This window comes from Anastrepha obliqua, chromosome 3 (genome assembly GCF_027943255.1).
Source record: "Anastrepha obliqua isolate idAnaObli1 chromosome 3, idAnaObli1_1.0, whole genome shotgun sequence".
Lineage (NCBI taxonomy): Eukaryota > Metazoa > Arthropoda > Insecta > Diptera > Tephritidae > Anastrepha > Anastrepha obliqua.
The window spans coordinates 73,109,471-73,128,420 of record NC_072894.1 but is presented as its reverse complement, the minus strand read 5'-3'; the positions used below and the strand labels follow the sequence as shown (position 1 = coordinate 73,128,420).

Here is an 18,950-nt window from a genome sequence, read left to right as displayed (position 1 = left end):
ACAAGAGCAAAAAAGATTTTGGGGTTGTTTACCGTCGGAATTGGTGTGTTGTCGTGTAGTAGGTTAAACTGCTACTTCAACATACCCAATATATGTACATAAGTCCAACATATGAAGACCTACAGCACGACACGTACCCCATCAAACCTACTCGCCTAACACCACTCTTCCTCTGGCCCCAACCTCTCGAAAAAGCTCGTTTTCGGAACCTAGTATTAGATGACTTTGACGAAGACGATCGATGACTACACTGCACTGACGGGGTTTAGTAAACTGATACAAAACAACATACATCGTATTTTGCTTTTTATTTAAATAAGTAATTTAATATCATAAAACATGTTTATATTTCATAATCGCCATCTTCACTCTGATCATCCCCACCAACTTCTTCGTAATCACGTTCTAATGTAGCTAAATCCTCGCGAGCTTCTGTGAATTCTCCTTCTTCCATTCCTTCGCCAACGTACCAATGAACAAAAGCACGTTTTTTGAACATCAGATCGAATTTATAGTCCAAATTGCTGAATGCAACAGAAATAGCAGTCGTATTTGATAACATACACACCGCCCGGGATGTTTGAGCTAAATCCCCATCTGGTACACATGCGGGTTTTTCATAATTAATGCCAATTTTAAAACCCGTTGGGCACCAGTCCACAAATTGTATATGCCGTTTAGATTTTATAGCAGATACAGCCGCATTTACATCTTTTGGTACAACGTCACCTCGGTAAAGCATGCAGCAAGCCATATATTTTCCAGCACGGGGATCACATTTAACCATCATGTTTGAGGCCTCGAAGCAAGAGTTCGTTAACGACATTATTGCATTGTGCTCATGGGAAGCATTTGATGAAGAAACTAACGGAGCATATGCCACGAGTGGAAAATGTATGCGTGGATAAGGTACTAAATTTGTTTGAAATTCATTTAGATCAACATTCATAGAACCACTGAAGCGTAAAGATGCTGTAGTTGAACTCACTATTTGAGCAATAAGGCGATTTAGATTACGATAATTGGGTCGATCAACATTTAAACTATTTTGGCATATTTCGTAAATTGCCTCATTATCTACAATAAAAACACAATCTGAAGTCTCTAAAGTTGCATGAGTAGTAAGAACTGCATTATACGGTTCTACGACTGACGTTGAAACTTTTGGTGATGGATATACGGCAAAATCCAATTTACATTTCTTACTAAAATCAGCAGTTAAACGCTCCATAAGTAATGACGTAAAACCTGAACCAGTTCCACCACCAAGGCTATGAAATATTAAGAAACCTTGAAGGCTTTCACACTGTTCTGATAACTTCTGAATACGATTCATAACTTTATCAATTGCTTCTTTTCCGATGGAATAATGTCCACGTGCGTAGTTATTTGCTGCATCTTCCTTACCCGATATAAGTTGTTCTGGGTGATATAAGTTTTTAAGGCTACCGGTACGAACGTCATCGATAACTGTAGGCTCAAGGTCAACAAAAACTGTACGCGGTACGTGCTTGCCCATTCCAGTTTCCATAAAAAATGTATTTGAGTCGCTTGTCGCCTCATTACTTTGGACTAATTTATCCACTGTATTAGAATTTTCTTCTTTACTTTTCAAAGAGCCATCAATATCAATGCCATGTTCTAAAAGATACAATTCCCAACAAGAATTGCCGATTTGTATTCCTCCTTGGCCAATTTGTATTGATATGACCTCACGCTTAAATAAAACAAATAAAAATGAGTAGAACTTGAAAATTAAAAGAAATATTACTTAAGTTTACCATTTTTTAAATTTATTTATGTGTGTTAAAAAAGGCGGTTCGTTAGCCTACATCTGCTTATGAGGGAATGCAAAGCAAATTATAAGTACTTTAAGCATGAGGTATCGGAGGCGCCGTTACTAAAAAATGTCCTTAATGTCTAGACAGTCAAAGCATCGCATATTAACTTCTTGCATGTACACATATCCTTAGGCTAAGAAATGGTATGCAACGGAAGGAAGATAAATATACACTGCATCTTATTTCGAAATATTTTGTTTGAAGAAAAAATATCCGCTGAAGCCGAATATTTGCGCGTGTCTACCATTCGGTATGGACCGATTTGAGTCCCAATATTGGTAGGAAACATCGAATGATACAAAAGGATCCCTTGGCAGGCAATGACCAACCTCCGAGTGTATTTCTGTTATGAAAAAGGTTCCTCATAAAAACGATATGTCGTTCCGAGGCGGCATAAAACATATACATATGCATATAGGTATACATATGTATGTATAATGTTTTTAGATAAACGTGCAGGAATTGCCATAATATCTTTTTATCTTATAATGTAATGATGCAAAGTGTGTGAGATAGCAATGACATTCGTTTTCAGAACGAAGACTAGGCAATTAAACAGTAATTTTTTTTTAGTCTACTTGATTCTACCTCATTTTTCAGAAAATCTATTTAAAAAAGAAAATAAGGAAACTTCAAATTTGCGTACATTAAACTGCTGGCACACTTTGTATATACGACAATATGTTTTTATGCTGAGTAAAAAATACTTTAGCATATCTATTAATGGTATCTCATTCTTATCTATTATCTATTCTCATTCTTATTATATCTATTAATGGTATCTCATTCAGCTGCCTTTCTCGACATTTGTTTTTTTGTTTTTGGTTCTGGCACTCATGCAGTAAATGAGGATAATTATGTGTGCAATGTCTTTCAGGCGGAAGTACTGGCAATTGGGGGAACTTGTAGACTACTAATCGCAGATCCCTCTTTTAAGGGCAATATCGCTATTCTTTCGGATAGCCAAGCTGCAATCCAGGCACTGGGTTCGGCTACAACAATCTCTAAAGTGGTGGAACAAAGTAGGAATAGCCTCACCACCTTGAGTGAAAACTATGAAGAGACCAGACGAAATGCAAAATCAGCAGGACGTTATGGCCAACCCACAACCTCAAGCAATCGTCGACATTGATAAACATGAAACGACGGGACGCCTGTAGACTAACGACAGTCATAACTGGCTTTTGGTCTGTGGGAGAACAAGCAGCCACAATGGGGATCCCTCACAACACATACTGCCACAGTTGTAAACAACCGAAGAAAAAGGAAACAATCTTCCATTTCCTCTGCGAATGCCCTGCCCTTCCGTAACCCTAAGAAAACCGCTGTTCGAGAGTCTGGAACAACTGTCTGACTTAGATGTCAACAACCTGAAAAGGTCCATGAACCGCACAGACTGGATATAGTCAGGCTGTAAATAACTAGTAAACAAGTTGGTAACGAGGATGTGGCAACAAAATAGTGCGGAAACGCTAGTTGGATTCTGGAAGAATCACCACTTAAACCAACCAACCAATCAACATAAACAAATCAGGGCACGAGAAACTCAGAAGCAACGAGTTGAAGCAATAAAAGTAGCCCTCTATGAATGCAGTCTTATGAAAACTATCTATATCATAGATATGAGAGATTTTCAAAGGAAGTATTTCGATATCGCCACGTTTTCTATGGGTCTGTCACAATCGGTCCGCTGCGGCACGACTTTTGACTACCGTGGAGTTTAAAATAAATGTTGGTGCCACAATGACTGTATTCCCGAGTATAAAAAAATTTAGTACAAATACATAGGTTTCGACTTTTATCTCAACTTGGTTAAGCTTGACCTGTTTCTATGCTCTTCCCAATTTTAGTCGAAAATGCAGGTGCACATATAAATTGACTCTTGAATTGAACTTATTTGTATTTAATTAGATATAATAAAAAATACCACGGATAAAAATTTCAATGACACAAAATTTTTCTTCTTTTAATGTTGACTTTACTTTTGTACTCTCGGCATGACGTACGCCACATATGTAGCGCTTTCTATGTATTTCAGTCAATTACGTTGCCGGTTCTATTAGAATGGAGTTTTCATAGATATATATCGATATAAAATTAGATATTCGATGAAGTTTGGCATAACATTTTCTATGAGGCGCATTCATTATTTTCTATCGACCAAGGCGAATTCGCCTTGCGATAGTCTATTAAAAATTTTAATAACAGTGTTTTGTGAAGATGAAAGAAAGCTTCGTAATTGTTTCTGGGGCTCCTACTCATATAATTACTTGGGGTCGTTGGATCGAGGAATCTATAGAAGATGTACCAGAAATTGTGTTATGTATTCCAGGCAATCCGGGCTTGGTAGGTTTTTATATCGAATTTCTAAGCTCTTTGTACGATCAACTGGAACAAAAAATTCCTGTTTGGATAATTGGCGAGTATATTAGTTTTTGAAGTGGTCTTTGATCTTTATTTTTTTTTTTTGTTTTCAAAATAGGTCACTCAGGTCATGAAGAACCATCGGAGAATAGCAAAATAGCGGTGCCCTACCTTAAAGGAAATGAAAATAAATTTGACCTAGATGGCCAGTTACAACATAAAAAAGAGTTTATTCAGCGCTTTGTCCCAACTAACGTGAAAATTCATCTTGTTGGTCACTCAATTGGAGCGTGGATGGTCTTACAATTATTAGAATATGCAAATATTCGAGAGCGGATAAAAAAATGTTATCTTCTATTTCCAACGTTGGAGCGTATGCTTGATTCATCAAATGGCTGGAATTTTAGCAAAATTGGCGTGCCATTGTACACAACACTTGGTTTTCTAATTCCACTATTTAATCGTTTGCCAAAAGTTATGCAGACATTGGCTGTACAATTTTATTTTTGGCTCTTAAACATTCCGAAATCATTTATTGATACTGCTTTAGAGTACTGTAAAGCTCCGGTGATGGAGAAAGTCATATTTTTAGCGAAGGATGAAATGAGTCGTGTACGAGATTTAGATAGGCACTTAATTGAAAAACATTTGGCCTTGTTGAAGCTGTATTATGGAACAACGGATGGTTGGGTACCAGTTGAATACTATAATGAATTATGTGCCCAATTTCCTGAGATTGACGCTGAATTGGATAAAGAATGCATAAATCATGCATTTGTCTTGCGACATTCAAAACCTATGTCTCGTATTGTAAGCAAAATGATCAAAAGGTATTCTGAAATAAACTAGTTGACCATGAACTACAGTCGGAACTACATACGTGAATTTATATCCGGGCAAGGACTGTCACTTCAGCTGCATTCCCCGTATATGTATGCTACAACAACAACAACCATAAACTGCACTTCTATAAAAGCAATAATTCGCCATTTCTTCAACAAGAGGCATTATAGATTTAACCGAGGACATGCCTTGCAACGAAGCTTGCCTAAGCAATCATACATTTTTATTCTTATTTTCGAGCAGTTGGACTTAAGCTTAAAATATTGCTAAAAGTATGTGCGTTATTTTTTCAAATTGTTCAAAATTTATTACTAATGAGTTTCCATATGTAGATTTTTAAATTTTTTGATTTTCAACTATGGTAAAGATTTACCACAGAAATTATCACAAGGAAATACAAATAATTCAAGTTTGGCTACTTTCATTTTGTATTAGTTGTTATTGAGTTTTCCTATTAGGCATACAAAATAATTAAATAATCTGACAAATTTTCGTGGGGTTTATTATATACTTTATTAGTTGCACATATAATATTTTGGTAGTATATATACATACATATATTATGATGAAAAACATTCATAGTGTTTTATTCCGAATCTGAAATCGAAGGGCTGCGTGAGGGTGATTTCTTTGAAGACTTGTTTTTTGAACGTATCGGTGAAGACGATGGTGAACGTGAACGAGAAACAGATCTCGATCGTGAAGGAGATTTTGATCTTGAATTTGACTTTGAACGCGATCGTCTTACTGATTCGCTGCCAGAACGTGATCTATTTTCGGATTGTGAGCGTGATCTAGATCTAGATCTGGATTCGGAATTCGACCGACTTCCACTATGTGAACGTTGCTCGGATGGCGATCTTGAAATACGACGCACACGCTTCGATGCCACACTTCCATCACTATCATCACTTTGGTCTCTATTGATACTGTGTTTTCGCTTTCGTCCACCAGCATCGCTATCTGATTCGCTGGTTGATATAGTAGCTTTTGAAACAATTTTAAGACGCTGCTTGGCCGACAACTTATTTTTCATTTCCTTCGTTTCTTTAGGCTTCTTTTTGAGTTTCTTTTCCTTCGATCGAACCTCACCTTCACTGTCACTATCGTATTTGTCTGCAGCGGATTTTCGTTTTCGTCCACCAGTCTTTTTACGTTCCTTTGGTTTCTTTTTAGAAGAGCGTTCAGCACCATCTATTTCACCAACATCACTTCCTGAATCAGAAACATATCCATCTTTGCGGGGTCGACCTCCTCCTTAAAAATATCGTAAGATATAATGAAAATATGCTCAGCTTAATATTTTTTTACATACCTTTCTTGCGTTCTTTAGACTGGGAAAGGTTTTCGGGTATGATCAATATTCCCTTGGTTTTTTCAACATATTCTTGACGCTTCACAAGCATTTGCTCTCGAGACGTTTTCTGTTCTTCTTCGCGGCGTTTACGTTCTTCTTCTTGTTTCATTTTGAAAGCTAGGCGTTCTTCTTCTTGTTTGCGACGTAATGTCTTTTCTTCTTCATCTATACGACGAGCACGGGAAACATGGTACTGGGCTTGCGACAAAAGATCCTGACACTGATTAGCCTCAATACCAGCTATCTCAATGTTAAAACGAGTCTTATCGCCACAAATCGAAAGATATTGAAAATATCTATTAACGAAACATTAAATGTTTTTAAATTTGGTAATCGATCAAACAAAACCGTATTTACGAACAATGCATAAAAAATTAAAAAAATTATTGCATGCAGGTAGCCTTACCTTTGAGCTAACTCCAATTCATGTACGGCTTGCAAGACTACATCAAGGGTTGATTTTTCGTCCTTAAGTATGGCCATAGCTAAACGTTGCAGAACCACCGCAATGTTGAATAGTAATATCTGATATGGAATAGTTTATTAAAATTTTGTACTATTAAAATAGTGTTTTAGATTAGTACATATAATATCAACAATCGCGAGTTTTTGAAAATTGTCATTCCGTTATTTTTTGACTTCAGTTACAAGATCTGATTAAAAAATTAAAATGTTTGCACTGAAGACGTTTTTAACAACAGCAGGAATACAGTACGTCCCCATAACAGTAGTTGTTGTTGTAGCAACATAAACATTCCTCATATATGTATGGAAAATACTGTTGAATTGACAGTTCTTGGCCGGATATAAATTCGGGGCCTTACGGTCAGAACCGACTGCCGTGGGAACGTTATTTTAAAAATTACCTCCAAAACACTGTTCTACTGTAGATATTATTAAAAAAGACTTGACTATCTTACCGTATCCTGGGGCGCTACCTTTCTCGCTTTCAATAAAACAGTCTTTGCTTCCTTGAGTTTGCCCACGCGCAAGTATGCACGTGCTAAATACTGCATCACTTCAACGTTGTGATGTTTGTAAAATTTTTTCATACAATTTTCATACATTTGTATTGCACTAATGTACTGCTTCTGTTCGACATATATGTGAGCAATGTTTAACCATACATCGGAAAAATCAGCTGTAGCCTCTCGGACTTGTGCAAATATATCGCGTGCTTCTATAACACATCCTTTGTGCGCCAATACAGCACCAATTCCATTAGAGGCCCAAATGTTTCGAGGATCATTACGTAGTACCTGTAATTTTAACAAATCATTATTGAAGTAAGCATCGGAATAAAATAATCAAACCTGTTTATATATGGATAAAGCCTTTTCTTGATGTTTACGCTCCTTTTCCTTATCCCTTATGGGCTGATGAAGAGTTTGCAATGAAAAATTTCCTAGTGCAATCAACGAATATGCATCCGTAGAAGTTGCAGGATTTTTCAAAATGGTTTCAAAGTTTTTCTGTCCTAAAGCAAACTGCATTTTTGCCAAATGTAGGTTTCCCAACAAGGATCTAGAAGGAAAATATTAATTTAAATAAACCACAACATAAATTAAAGCATCAATAATACCTGGCATCTGGATTGTCATTATTGATATTTAATGCGTCCTTAAAGAAATCTGATGCTACGAAAATGAGACCCTTGTCACGGGCCATGCATCCCAAACGTAAATAACAGTCAATATAGTTTGGATGCTCCTTTAATATATCTTTAAATAGTTTGTCGGCTACGTCATAGCTGCACATAGCTTCGTTGAGGCGAGCTAAATTATAGGTCATTGTAACAGATATAGAATCATAATATTGCTTATCTGCATTCGAACTATCTGCTTCAACTTTTGCTCGTTGTATCGCTTCATTTAACTTTTCTTTCGCTAATGTTAAATTACCAACTCGATAATGTAATGCAGCAACATTATTTAAGATCTCTGCCGGTATGTCAACTTTAACTTTCTCAGTTAGAATACTAGATGCCGTAGCGTAAGCATTAAGTGACGTTTGTAAATCATTTTGTTCTAGTATTTGAGCTAATTCAATCCAAGCTTCTACGTCATCAGGAAATTGCTCGGTGACCTTTTTTAAATGTGACTTCGCCATATCACGCTTTGCTTGAGAGTTAGAATTTGCATAAAGAGATCCCAAAATCTTCATAGTTTCATAGTTTCCTGGCTGTATTTTTAAAACTTTTTCAAAACATTGAGCAGCCTACAAATACAAAAATTTTTAAATACATACGTGAAGCATAACTAAATGCGACTTACGTTTTCGGTATCACCGCGATATATATACATTTGACCAAGACCGTAATGCGGCAGGACAAAGTTAGCTGGTGCGATTTGCGTCGATTGATAATAGTATTGAAATGCTTGATCATAATCACATTGAGCATGGAAACTGCGAGCCAGCTGGTAACAGCTCTCTGCCCTCATGGCTTCATTTTCAGTGTTATGAAACGCGTGTAAGGCTAAATGTTGTACTTTTTGATAGTCTTTTTTGAAAAAGAAGTGATTTGCTAGGTGATTTAGCACCATCGGACTGGTAGAGTCAATAGTGTAAGCTCTGGACAGCATTTGAACACCTAATTTGTTAGAGTCGGGTTCATGCAAATTGAGTTTTAGGATTGCTAACCCAATGAGAGCACCCACACAGTTCGAGTCTAGTTCTAGTGCTCTCTCAAATGCCTGTTTCGCTTTTTCTTGATTATTCATTTTGAGGAAACAATGGCCCATACCCATGCGCACGTTTGCTGGGCAGTTTGGATTTGTACGCAAAGCTTTTTTATAAAATGCTAAGGCACCTCTATAATCCTTCTTATTGAACGCAATACATGCTTTTCCTAAAAGCGAAGGAATATTTGCTGGCGATTGATTAAGCACGAAATTGAACTGGGCGTCTGCTTGCTCCATTTTATCGCCTTCTAATAAACAGAAATAGGCTCTACCCAATAAATGATTTTGATCGTACATTATAATCTTGTCAGCAGTTGTATACAAATTCGTAGCTTTCATAAATAATTCTCGTTTTTTCTCTTTTGACTTCTCCCGGTTGGCTTCCTGTACGTAATGTGCAGCCAACATGTCATATGCGCGCATTTGATCCTTTTCCATGTCACGGTAGTCGGTATTGCCTTCTGTTCTCGCGGTTTCCAGTAGTCTTATAAAGTCACCCGTTTTCTTTTCTTTGTAGTATGCCAACTGAAATATATTAAAAAAAGGAAAAGAAAAGCACAATTAATGGCAATTAAAAATTTATTTTTAATCTAAAATAAATATATTTATGATAATGTAAACAATCCCGTATCATAAATTAACCGAACGCGCTCAAATTTACCGAGCAACACACAGCTCCGTTTAATAAAAATAGTGCTCATTTAGAGAAAAGATGGTTGCGCTGTTTAGGGTTTTGCGACAGTGTGTTTTCAATACCCCTGGAACTCAAACGGTTGCACTAAAACCAGAAGTACTTTTTTCAGATTTTGATATGAAGCAAGTGATTTCTCTCGAATTTGTTCTGGAAGTAAATCACTGTACTTATTATATCAGCTTTTTTCAGTGAAATTTGGGACAAGTAGGATACTTTTTAATTAAATTCATCGTAAAAACCCGACATTGAAATCTATGGTCCTATTCAAGCGACATCCAATATTCCGACTACGCTCACCAAAGTCGATCATAAAATTAAATACCAATTCTTACTGGCATCATCTCATGCCGAATACTTAAAAATATAAATACAAACAATTATGCAATACACTCTAACCTAATACAGTTACACCTTATCGGGAACCCGTTATTTAAGCATTCCTTGGAACAAAAAAACCGACTTAATTGCCATAACTACTAAGATAAATCAGGAAACAGAGTTTAATGAACACGTAAATTTAAGTTTACACACTGTACGAGGTTTGAGGAGGAAAGAAAAACAGAAACTCATGCACACAGTGTTGGACAAAACGGCACCACCAAAGTGTATAGGTGGAGCCCCGTTGGACCTTCGTACACAACAGTTCGTTATGGAATACTACGTGTAGGAACAACCTGACGTTTGGAGGAGAAAGTTTTTTCTCAAAAATTCAGACTTCCGATATCTATCAATACATTTTGGTACAATCTGAAGTCCGCTCTTTTAGAACTTTACATAATTGTGCTCCGTTAAATGAAGAGGGAAAAACATTTTTTTCTTCACGTTTTAAACATTATTGTACAAATGTTGGCACTTAAAGGTAGGTAGCATAACCTTTATATAATTTGAATATACGGTCGTCAAATTGACAGGCAAATCTATCGATCTTTAGGAAGCTGATCTTTCAATAACCATTTCCTTATTTCATTTTTAAAATTTTTAGAACTGGAACTCTTCTTTCTTTCAATTTGATACAAAAACTTTGTTCAAAACAAGAGAAAAGTCGTACATTTTTTGTTCTTTTTTTCAACACTGACTACTTTGTTGCATACATTCTAACACAAGTTTTGAACGAGCTGACTCCAGAGCATAAGGAGCGCTAGTATGCAAATTCGAAGCCTTGAATGCTAAAGCAAAAAACGGACCTTTGGTCCACAATGAGTGAATTTTTATTTTACAAAATAATTATACTTACGGCGACGTTGACCCAGGTGTTGAGCTGAGAACGCTCTTGGCGTAAAATTGCTAGTACTTCTTGACATTCTGGCAACTGATCTGGATGTACCTCAATAACCTGTTAAAATTGTATAAGTTATCATTGATACATGACAAAACCAAAATTTAGATAATGATGATTATTTACTTCATCCGTGTCCCGTAAGGGAATTTCTATCGGTGCCGACATGGTGAGATATAAACAAACCAAAATTTTTCTTTCGACAATACTAGTTAATTATGAGACCGAATTATCGCAAATACTACTAATCGATTATTCCTCTTAAGTAGCTTACGCACGGCAAACTCGCTGGCACCATCAATCTAGATTCTTAACCGCACCAGTCTGTTTATTCAATATAAATTTCTTTAATAAGAGGGCGTTGGGAAGATCGTTATGAATAAATATGCAATTTGTGAGGCAAACACGGCATAGACTCATATAACTCTCGGAAATCAATAAACAAGTTTTTTCTGTACTTTATTTAGTTTAAATCCCACATATCATAATATTACCAAGCAATTCACTGAATTATTACAAGCATGTAATATCTCCTCCTTTTGTTTGCTTTGTTCGTTTTTTTTTTGTATTGGCAAAGGACCTGACGTGTTAAAATCACGAAAAATAAAGTAACTGCTTTTGGATGGGGCCACCATGAGTACTCAATTCGCCTTGTATACGAGCAGTATTACCTGCATACACATGATGTGACGTAAAAAACGCTGAGCGATACTACAATGTACGCATTGTCTTATACCAACATATCAGCTATTCTGTTGTTGTTGTAGCAGTATACTAAACCCTGTCAGTGTAGTGTAAATCACCGGTCGTCTTCGTCTAGCTCATCTAACGGTAAACCCTGGAAACATGCTGTTTCGAAAGGTTGGGTCCAGAAGGAGAGGGGTGTTACAGTATCCAGAACGTAATTGTGCCAAGATTAAGCGAGACTCTCAGGGAAGCTGGAGTTTTTCGTCTGCAATAGGAGGTGGTTGAACTCCGATAACGACATTAAGGTGTCGGGGGTTAAGAAGTTGGTGTCTCCCGATGAATGCCGTTTATTATCTGTCTGTATACTGTCTGGTGCAGTAATTGTCGGTCTGTTTTGTCCTAGATCTCGTCGGTGTAGTTCAAAAAATGCCTCCTGACATGCCTGGGGAAAGAAGAGTTATCGTCCGATAAGAACCCCCTTGGTAGTGGGACCACTCTCGCTGATTTCCACTTGTCCGGAATTACGAGAGTGGCCATGGACATATCGAAAACCCTTGTGAGGTATTCTACTCCCAATGGACCCAGCTTTTACAACATCAGCATGTTTAGCCCGTCAGGGCCAATGGGTTTTGATGATTTCATTTTGTTGATGGCCCCCTGAACCTCATCACAGGCGAAAGTAAGTGGCGCACTGTTGTTCGTAAGCTTGTGTAACCGTCTGGGGGTATGGCGCTTGGATTTGACGGCCGGAGGATGCAGTATGAGTTGCCGGCTAAAATAGCTCCTGCATCTCTTCGGGTCCGACGAAGTGCAACCGTTGAAGTTATATCCACTTTCTCATTGCGCTTCGTCGGGTTCGACAGGGACTTTTCGCTGGACCAGAACTTATTCACACCAGAGGTGAAGTTGAAGCTCTTCAAATGTTCTTCCCATTTAGTCCGCTTGTTTTAGATGACCAGTTGCCGGATCTCCAAATTGAGATTCTTTATGCGAGAATCCGTGGGACAATCTGACGTAGGTGATCACGCTAGCTTGCTAGAAACTGGGAAAGCGGCGGGTATGAAGCGAGCCGCAGCAAATGTGAACTGTAAACACACATCGGTGGGGATTAGGAAAGCGGCGAAGGTGTCCTCAGTGAATTCCGCGAAGCTGGCCCAATTAGCTATGTTAAAGTTAATTTACGACCGGTGATCCGTGGAAACAAATTGTGATGTCAGGCGAGCTGCTGTAATTGCCCACTACCCTAGTGGGGGCGTCGTCGTTTACCGTGCGGAATGTCGAATCGTCTATCTACCCTGCCAAATGCTGTCACCTACTATCGTTTGGTAGGCTTGAGTGCCAATCGGTTTTCACCTCTGATGAGCGCACCAATTCTAGGGTGATATCCTGCTGAACAACGGTGACAGGGAGTATGTAGATGTTGAATATTTCGAGCTGGGCATCACCTGACCGAACGGCTATACCTTGACACTCTAAGGTCCTTCATCGATGAGACGATACTGTACTGGGTGGTGGACTTTAAACGCTACGTCTCTACCGTTGTCTTGCTCGCGATCCTTTCTCTGTACGTTTTATCCATCCCTGGTAATCAGAGAGGAGCTAGCGCGCAGTTTTGTCTCTTGGACCGCAGCTATCTTAATTCCCTGACGGCTCATGAGGTCGACTATCTCGTCCATCTTACTAATGAGTCCGTTGCAATTAAGTTGGAGGAGCTTGAAGCTCGGGGTGTGAGGGGTGCGTGCGGTTGTCTGCGTTGGTCCTGCTGTGCGTTCCGCAGTTGTTGTTGTGGCCTGATGTTGACGGGCGGACGTGCCACGGGGGGCGGTTGCGGGTGATTGCTCTGCAGGAGGGGGGAAAGAAGTCGCGTGTTCACTCACGGGTGGTGCGCAGGTCAGATCACCCCCGAAAGTGGCATCAGCCATTTCAAGAATTGCACTTAACTGATGGCAGGTTCCGAGGAACCCTGGTTTGACACACGGAACAGACTGTGCGGGGGACCAAGAGTCCCTGCACTGGGATTGCAACAGGAGGGTTGTGGGTCAGAGGGGCGTTGTGTTGCACCGGGGGCTCCTAACCGTTGAGGCTGGATTAGAGGCGACAGTTTGAAGTGCGGGGGAAATCCGACGATGAAGCCTTTGAGGCAGGGGCCGCCTGGTGGCGGTAGCAACACGTGACCCCATACCCTGTGGACCAATCTCTATGTGTTTTAAGGCCTGAGCACCACCTGTTGCACTTAGTGGCAGAAGCAGCAGTAGAATACTTTTGGTCCAGGGTTGGGTTCGATACCAGCCCTGAAGAGAAGGAAATTGTCAGCTATTCTCTATTGTATATTGCTTTCACTGTTCTGGACTTTTACAGAAAATAAAAAGAAAGAAAAGAAAATAAAAACAAATCAGCTGATTTACCGATACCACCTTTAATAGATTCGCCCTTAATTTCGGTTATATATATATTTAAATAATTTCGGTTATTCTAATGTAAATTTTAGCTTACGTGAATTTTAAATTGGGCTGGATGAAATGAGCTGACAGAGCTCAAGACGGATTCGTACAAAGTGATAGCAGTAATAGTAAAAAAATATTTACATGTATTTTGTTTTTGGTATTTGGTAGTTTGAGTGCCAAAATTGCAATCAGAATGTAAACAAAACAACGATTAAAAAAGTATATATATATATAATTAGCGCGTACACTCTGTTTGGGTGTTTGGCTGAGCTCTTCCTCCTATTTGTGGTGTGCGTCTTGATGTTGTTCCCCAAATGGCGACCGCCGTAGCCAATGGGTTGGTGCGTGACTACCATTCGGAATTCACAGAGAGAACGTTGGTTCGAATCTCGGTGAAACACCAAAATTAAGAAAAACATTTTTCTAACAGCGGTCGCCCCTCGGCAGGCTATGGCAAACCTCCGAGTGTATTTTTGCCATGAAAAAGCACCTCAATTAAACAAGTAATGAACTTAAATTCAGCCCTTTCAGACCTTTTTATGCCCGTGCACATTTTAGTAAAACTTATTTGGGCACGGGCATAATAAATATTAAAAAAAATTCTTTCAAAATTCTTTCAGCTCAAATTATATTGTACTAAAATGTGTACAGGTATTTAAAGTTTGCTTCCATCCGCAAAAATATCTCAACTTTTTCATGAGTTATAGCTTGTAAAAGTTGAGATATTTTTACGGATGTAAGATAAGATGAACGGACGGAAATTTAGTGTGAGCATATAAAAACGACCGCCGTAGCCGAATGGCTTGGTGCGTGACTACCACTGGGAATTCACAGAGAGAACGTAGATTCGGATCTCGGTGAAACACTAAACTGAAGAAAACGTTTTTTCCAAAAGCAGTCGGCCCTCGGCAAGCAATGGCAAACCTCCGAGAGTATTTCTGCCATGAAAAAGCTCCTCATAAAAATATCTTCCGTTTGGAGTCGGCTTGAAACTGTAGGTCCCTCTATTTGTGGCACAACATCAAGACGCACACCACAAATAGGAGGAGGAGCTCGGCCAAACACCTAACAGAAGTGTACGCGCCAATTATTTATTTTTTATTTTTTATTTATTTAAATAAAGTGGAGAACAGTACGATGGCGGAAGTCTGCAAATAAATTTTTATATATGTATGAATATACTATTTTCGATGAAAAAAAAGTACCAATTTTTTTTGTATGGAGAGTAATCCATCCTAATATATGTACACATATTATATATATATTTTTGTTATTTTATGTAAATATAACTTTTTCTAACAATTTGTCGAATGTAGGCTTGCTCACGAATATAATTTTTAAAATCGTTTTCAAATAGATATATATATATTAGGGCGGGCCGATTTAAAAATCGCTCATTGCTCTGTGAAAATCGTATTCTAGGGGTCAAAATAAGAAACTTTGACGAAGGAACCATGCCTCTAAAACGAATTCTGATTTCCCCCAATTTGAGTCGAACGAAAAATCCCACTTTGACCCATTTAGAGTGCTGCAATCGAGTCCAAATGTATGACCGACACCCACTAACTTTGGACGGCCGATCCACCCATGCCAGTGGCACACCCCCTGGAACTCCCCTGGGGGCTTCTCCACACAATCATTTCAAAATATCACCATTTTTAGCCTTTACATGAGAAAAGAAACTAAAAAGTTCGACCCAAATTGGGGACATCAGAATTCGTTTTAGATCCCTAGAATATGATTTTCACAGAGCAATGGGCGATTTTTTTGCCTCCCCACAAATCGACACGGCCTAATATATATATATGTACCTATATAATTATATAAATATCATTATTAATCTTCCCTTTGTAATATTCAATATATTACCCTTGAGAAAATTAAATTACTTCTAGCCAAAGCTTATTTGAGTACTACGATTACGACTATTATACTCGTATATAAGTATTATAGTATGATTGTGAATTATTCGTGAGTGCATGCAATAAAAAGTAAACTGAATGTTTTATATGAAAAAAAAAAAAAAATGGCTATACATATTTACGGTCTAAACGTGAGCACATTTCAATATAAGCGCCTATGTCTCTATGTCTGCTGAATATTTATTAAAACTGAGATGACTTACTATGTTGCACTTGGTCTGCATCACATTAAGTCGATCATATCATTTCAACTATTGCACGCTAAATTTATTTTATCAACGCCATCATCTGAATGCCAATTCTCTGTTTTCGTTTTCGGAACAGTCCTCCACTTATGTTAAGTTGAAAAATATTAAAAATTTATTTCGTTTTAAAAACGAGCTTCGGAAACATTTTACCAATTGATAAATAGTATTTTCTGCCTCTTGTCTTTCTTCCCCATTGGCTTAATTAACTTTCTCATCCTTGCCATTAACATTTTCTTTCATATTTTAAATGTTCTCGTCTTAGAAATAAGTTTTACATTTGAAATGCAATATATTATATAAAATATAGACTCGATTTTAGTTATAGTTGCACGTACGTTAAGAAAACCACCAACAAAAAGAGTTAAGAAAAGAGTAAGGATTTCATTACAGCTGTCATTTAATTGGAGATTAATTTATGGCGTGCGTCTTGATATTGTTCCACAAATGGAAAATTTGTCAATGTCTAGTAGTTTCGACGGCAAGGTTGTTAAAAACTATATGGTAATATAGTCGCGTATACGTACGTAGTATGTAAAAAATGGTGCCATAAGCATCCCCAAAAGTATCGAAGAATTAGTCATTTCCCCGCTCATAGAAATTAAATTTTTCACTTATCCCTAGAAACAAATCTATGCTTGGGGTGATAATTTTATTTTTTTATTTATCACTTTATTTCGGCATCCCTACAATGGGTATTCAGTCGATAAGTGAAGGTTTTTTTTCAAATTACTAACTAACGAATTCGTTCATAGTATATTATAAATATGTAGAGCTCAACGAATAAAACACAATGTATAACTGTTTATTGATCTCTGTGCGCTTTAAATTTGTTATTTTTAATAAAAGAAATCTCAATTTGCTCTTGTTTTAAATTGAAATTTATTCAATTTAATAGAAGTGATGGAGGATTTTATTAGAGCCTTTCAAAAGACGCTCCTAGATGTTGTTTTAAAATAAAACACGTACAAATTTTGACCCTTTCAGATTTCACAATTTCACAGCAGCAATACTACATTCTCTACAGAACGTCGAGCTTTTGGCCCAGTTCTGCCAGTTTTTTTCTATCCTCGATGGAACCAGTTTCTTGAAATTCGTTCACCAACCTTTGACATATCGGCTCCTTCAGACAATTATTTCTACCAAAAAAATCACAATTTTGCGATATGTTGCTCTTAAAGATCGACCATTTCCATAATAAGTTTCAAGCGTTGTTCTTTCGTGTAAAATTGTACATCTGTCTTCTTGGCAAATATCAAACATGACATAGAAAAAAGGTACCGTCTATCAATTATTCACTGCTGATATCTAAGGGCAATTTTTGAAAGACCCTTTATATGCACGGCGGGCTACAGATATGTGAAATATTAAGTGTGCAAAGATGGTGAATCAGCTTCTGAAAAGTATATAAGTATAGTAGACTGCGCGCCCTTGATCTGATTTTTTTTCTTGAAGTTTTTCTTTCATTTGTGTAATGGCCGTTATCCTACGGTAAGAAGTTACGAGCTGCCAGTTTTAAAATTACGATAGTTATTAAGCACATGTATATAAGCAGAGGCGTATGCCCATAGGGTATTCAGTTGGAAGTTGAACTTGTAAGCGAATAGACGAAAAGTAATAGAGTGATTCAGTCTTAAGGTTACATGTAAAGGAAAGAGTTGGAAGTAAGGTAAATAAAATGTGTTACCATTAATTTCTGACTTTTATTCGGCAATTCAGTGATCGAACTCAAAAAAATTATTGTGAGAGAATTATTTGGATTTTAATCTAAGAAAATTCGTAACGATATCTAGTAATTTGCAATTACAATGTTCGGTTTCGAATCGATTTGTTTTGCATTTTATAGTTTAAGAGCTGTTCATTTGACCCAGAAAAAACGAGGCGTAAGAAATTATAAACGAACGACAAACTAGCATATCTTTTGTTTAAATGTTATAAGAAACAATTTGCATTTATTTTCTTTAATCCACTGTTATCAACGGCAGTTGTCTTGTGCATTGTACCAGATAAGCTTTATAATAGTGAATATGCAGTTGGTAGACCCGCCAAAGGACGTACTCTTGTTTACAAATCTTTGGCAGAGAGAGTAAGGTAGACAATTTCGCTTTTTCATATTAGATACGATTTGAGAGAAAACTATTTTCTTTCGCGTGATTACTTTAATATGAAGTTTCCATGGAAGTCTTTGACAAAACCATTACTCATGCACGTAGTAGGAACAGGTTGTAGTATCATCTTTTATCAAAATATGCGTCATTAGTTAAATATTCTGCTTACTAGAAAAGTTAATTCAGTAAGTACGGTACCGGAACGATTCGCTTCAGCAGCATAATCAAACATTTATGAGGAAGGTTTTATGCTGTTATAGTAACAACCTCCGAAATTTCAAATTTCAAAAAATAGAGTTTAGTATCAGTTTCCAATAGATGCACACAAATAAAAATATCCTCTTATTGCTTGACACTAACAGACTGTCTGAAAAGCCGTAGACATGTCTGTTGACACTTACAAACTCGACCATGGAACATGCAAAAAAGTTTCATAGTAATGCATAGATCTTACACAGTTACATTGTTTTAGCGAAAACTTGTATAAT

At 37.5% G+C, this 18,950-nt stretch overlaps 3 protein-coding genes across 3 annotated transcripts; 1 reads left to right on the top strand and 2 right to left on the bottom strand.

Moving 5' to 3' along the window:
* Positions 1–289: 289 nt before the first annotated feature.
* On the bottom strand, positions 290–1,908 carry LOC129241670 (tubulin alpha-4 chain). Its single transcript, XM_054878128.1, has 2 exons — positions 1,782–1,908; positions 290–1,717 (listed from the first exon to the last, which is right to left on the bottom strand). Exons 1-2 carry the CDS (start codon positions 1,782–1,784, stop codon positions 344–346), a joined length of 1,377 nt encoding a protein of 458 aa, XP_054734103.1. The 5' UTR covers positions 1,785–1,908; the 3' UTR covers positions 290–343.
* Positions 1,909–3,977: 2,069 nt separating this feature from the next.
* LOC129240523 (lipid droplet-associated hydrolase) lies at positions 3,978–5,472 on the top strand. The gene is made up of 2 exons (XM_054876383.1): positions 3,978–4,260; positions 4,324–5,472. The coding sequence occupies exons 1-2, from the start codon at positions 4,062–4,064 to the stop codon at positions 5,052–5,054; spliced, it is 930 nt and encodes a 309-aa protein (XP_054732358.1). The 5' UTR covers positions 3,978–4,061; the 3' UTR covers positions 5,055–5,472.
* Positions 5,473–5,536: 64 nt separating this feature from the next.
* Positions 5,537–11,287, bottom strand: LOC129240522 (RNA polymerase-associated protein CTR9 homolog). The gene is made up of 9 exons (XM_054876382.1): positions 11,183–11,287; positions 11,015–11,113; positions 8,679–9,611; positions 7,988–8,622; positions 7,719–7,929; positions 7,326–7,664; positions 6,812–6,930; positions 6,364–6,701; positions 5,537–6,305 (listed from the first exon to the last, which is right to left on the bottom strand). The coding sequence occupies exons 1-9, from the start codon at positions 11,222–11,224 to the stop codon at positions 5,635–5,637; spliced, it is 3,387 nt and encodes a 1,128-aa protein (XP_054732357.1). The 5' UTR covers positions 11,225–11,287; the 3' UTR covers positions 5,537–5,634.
* Positions 11,288–18,950: the final 7,663 nt, after the last annotated feature.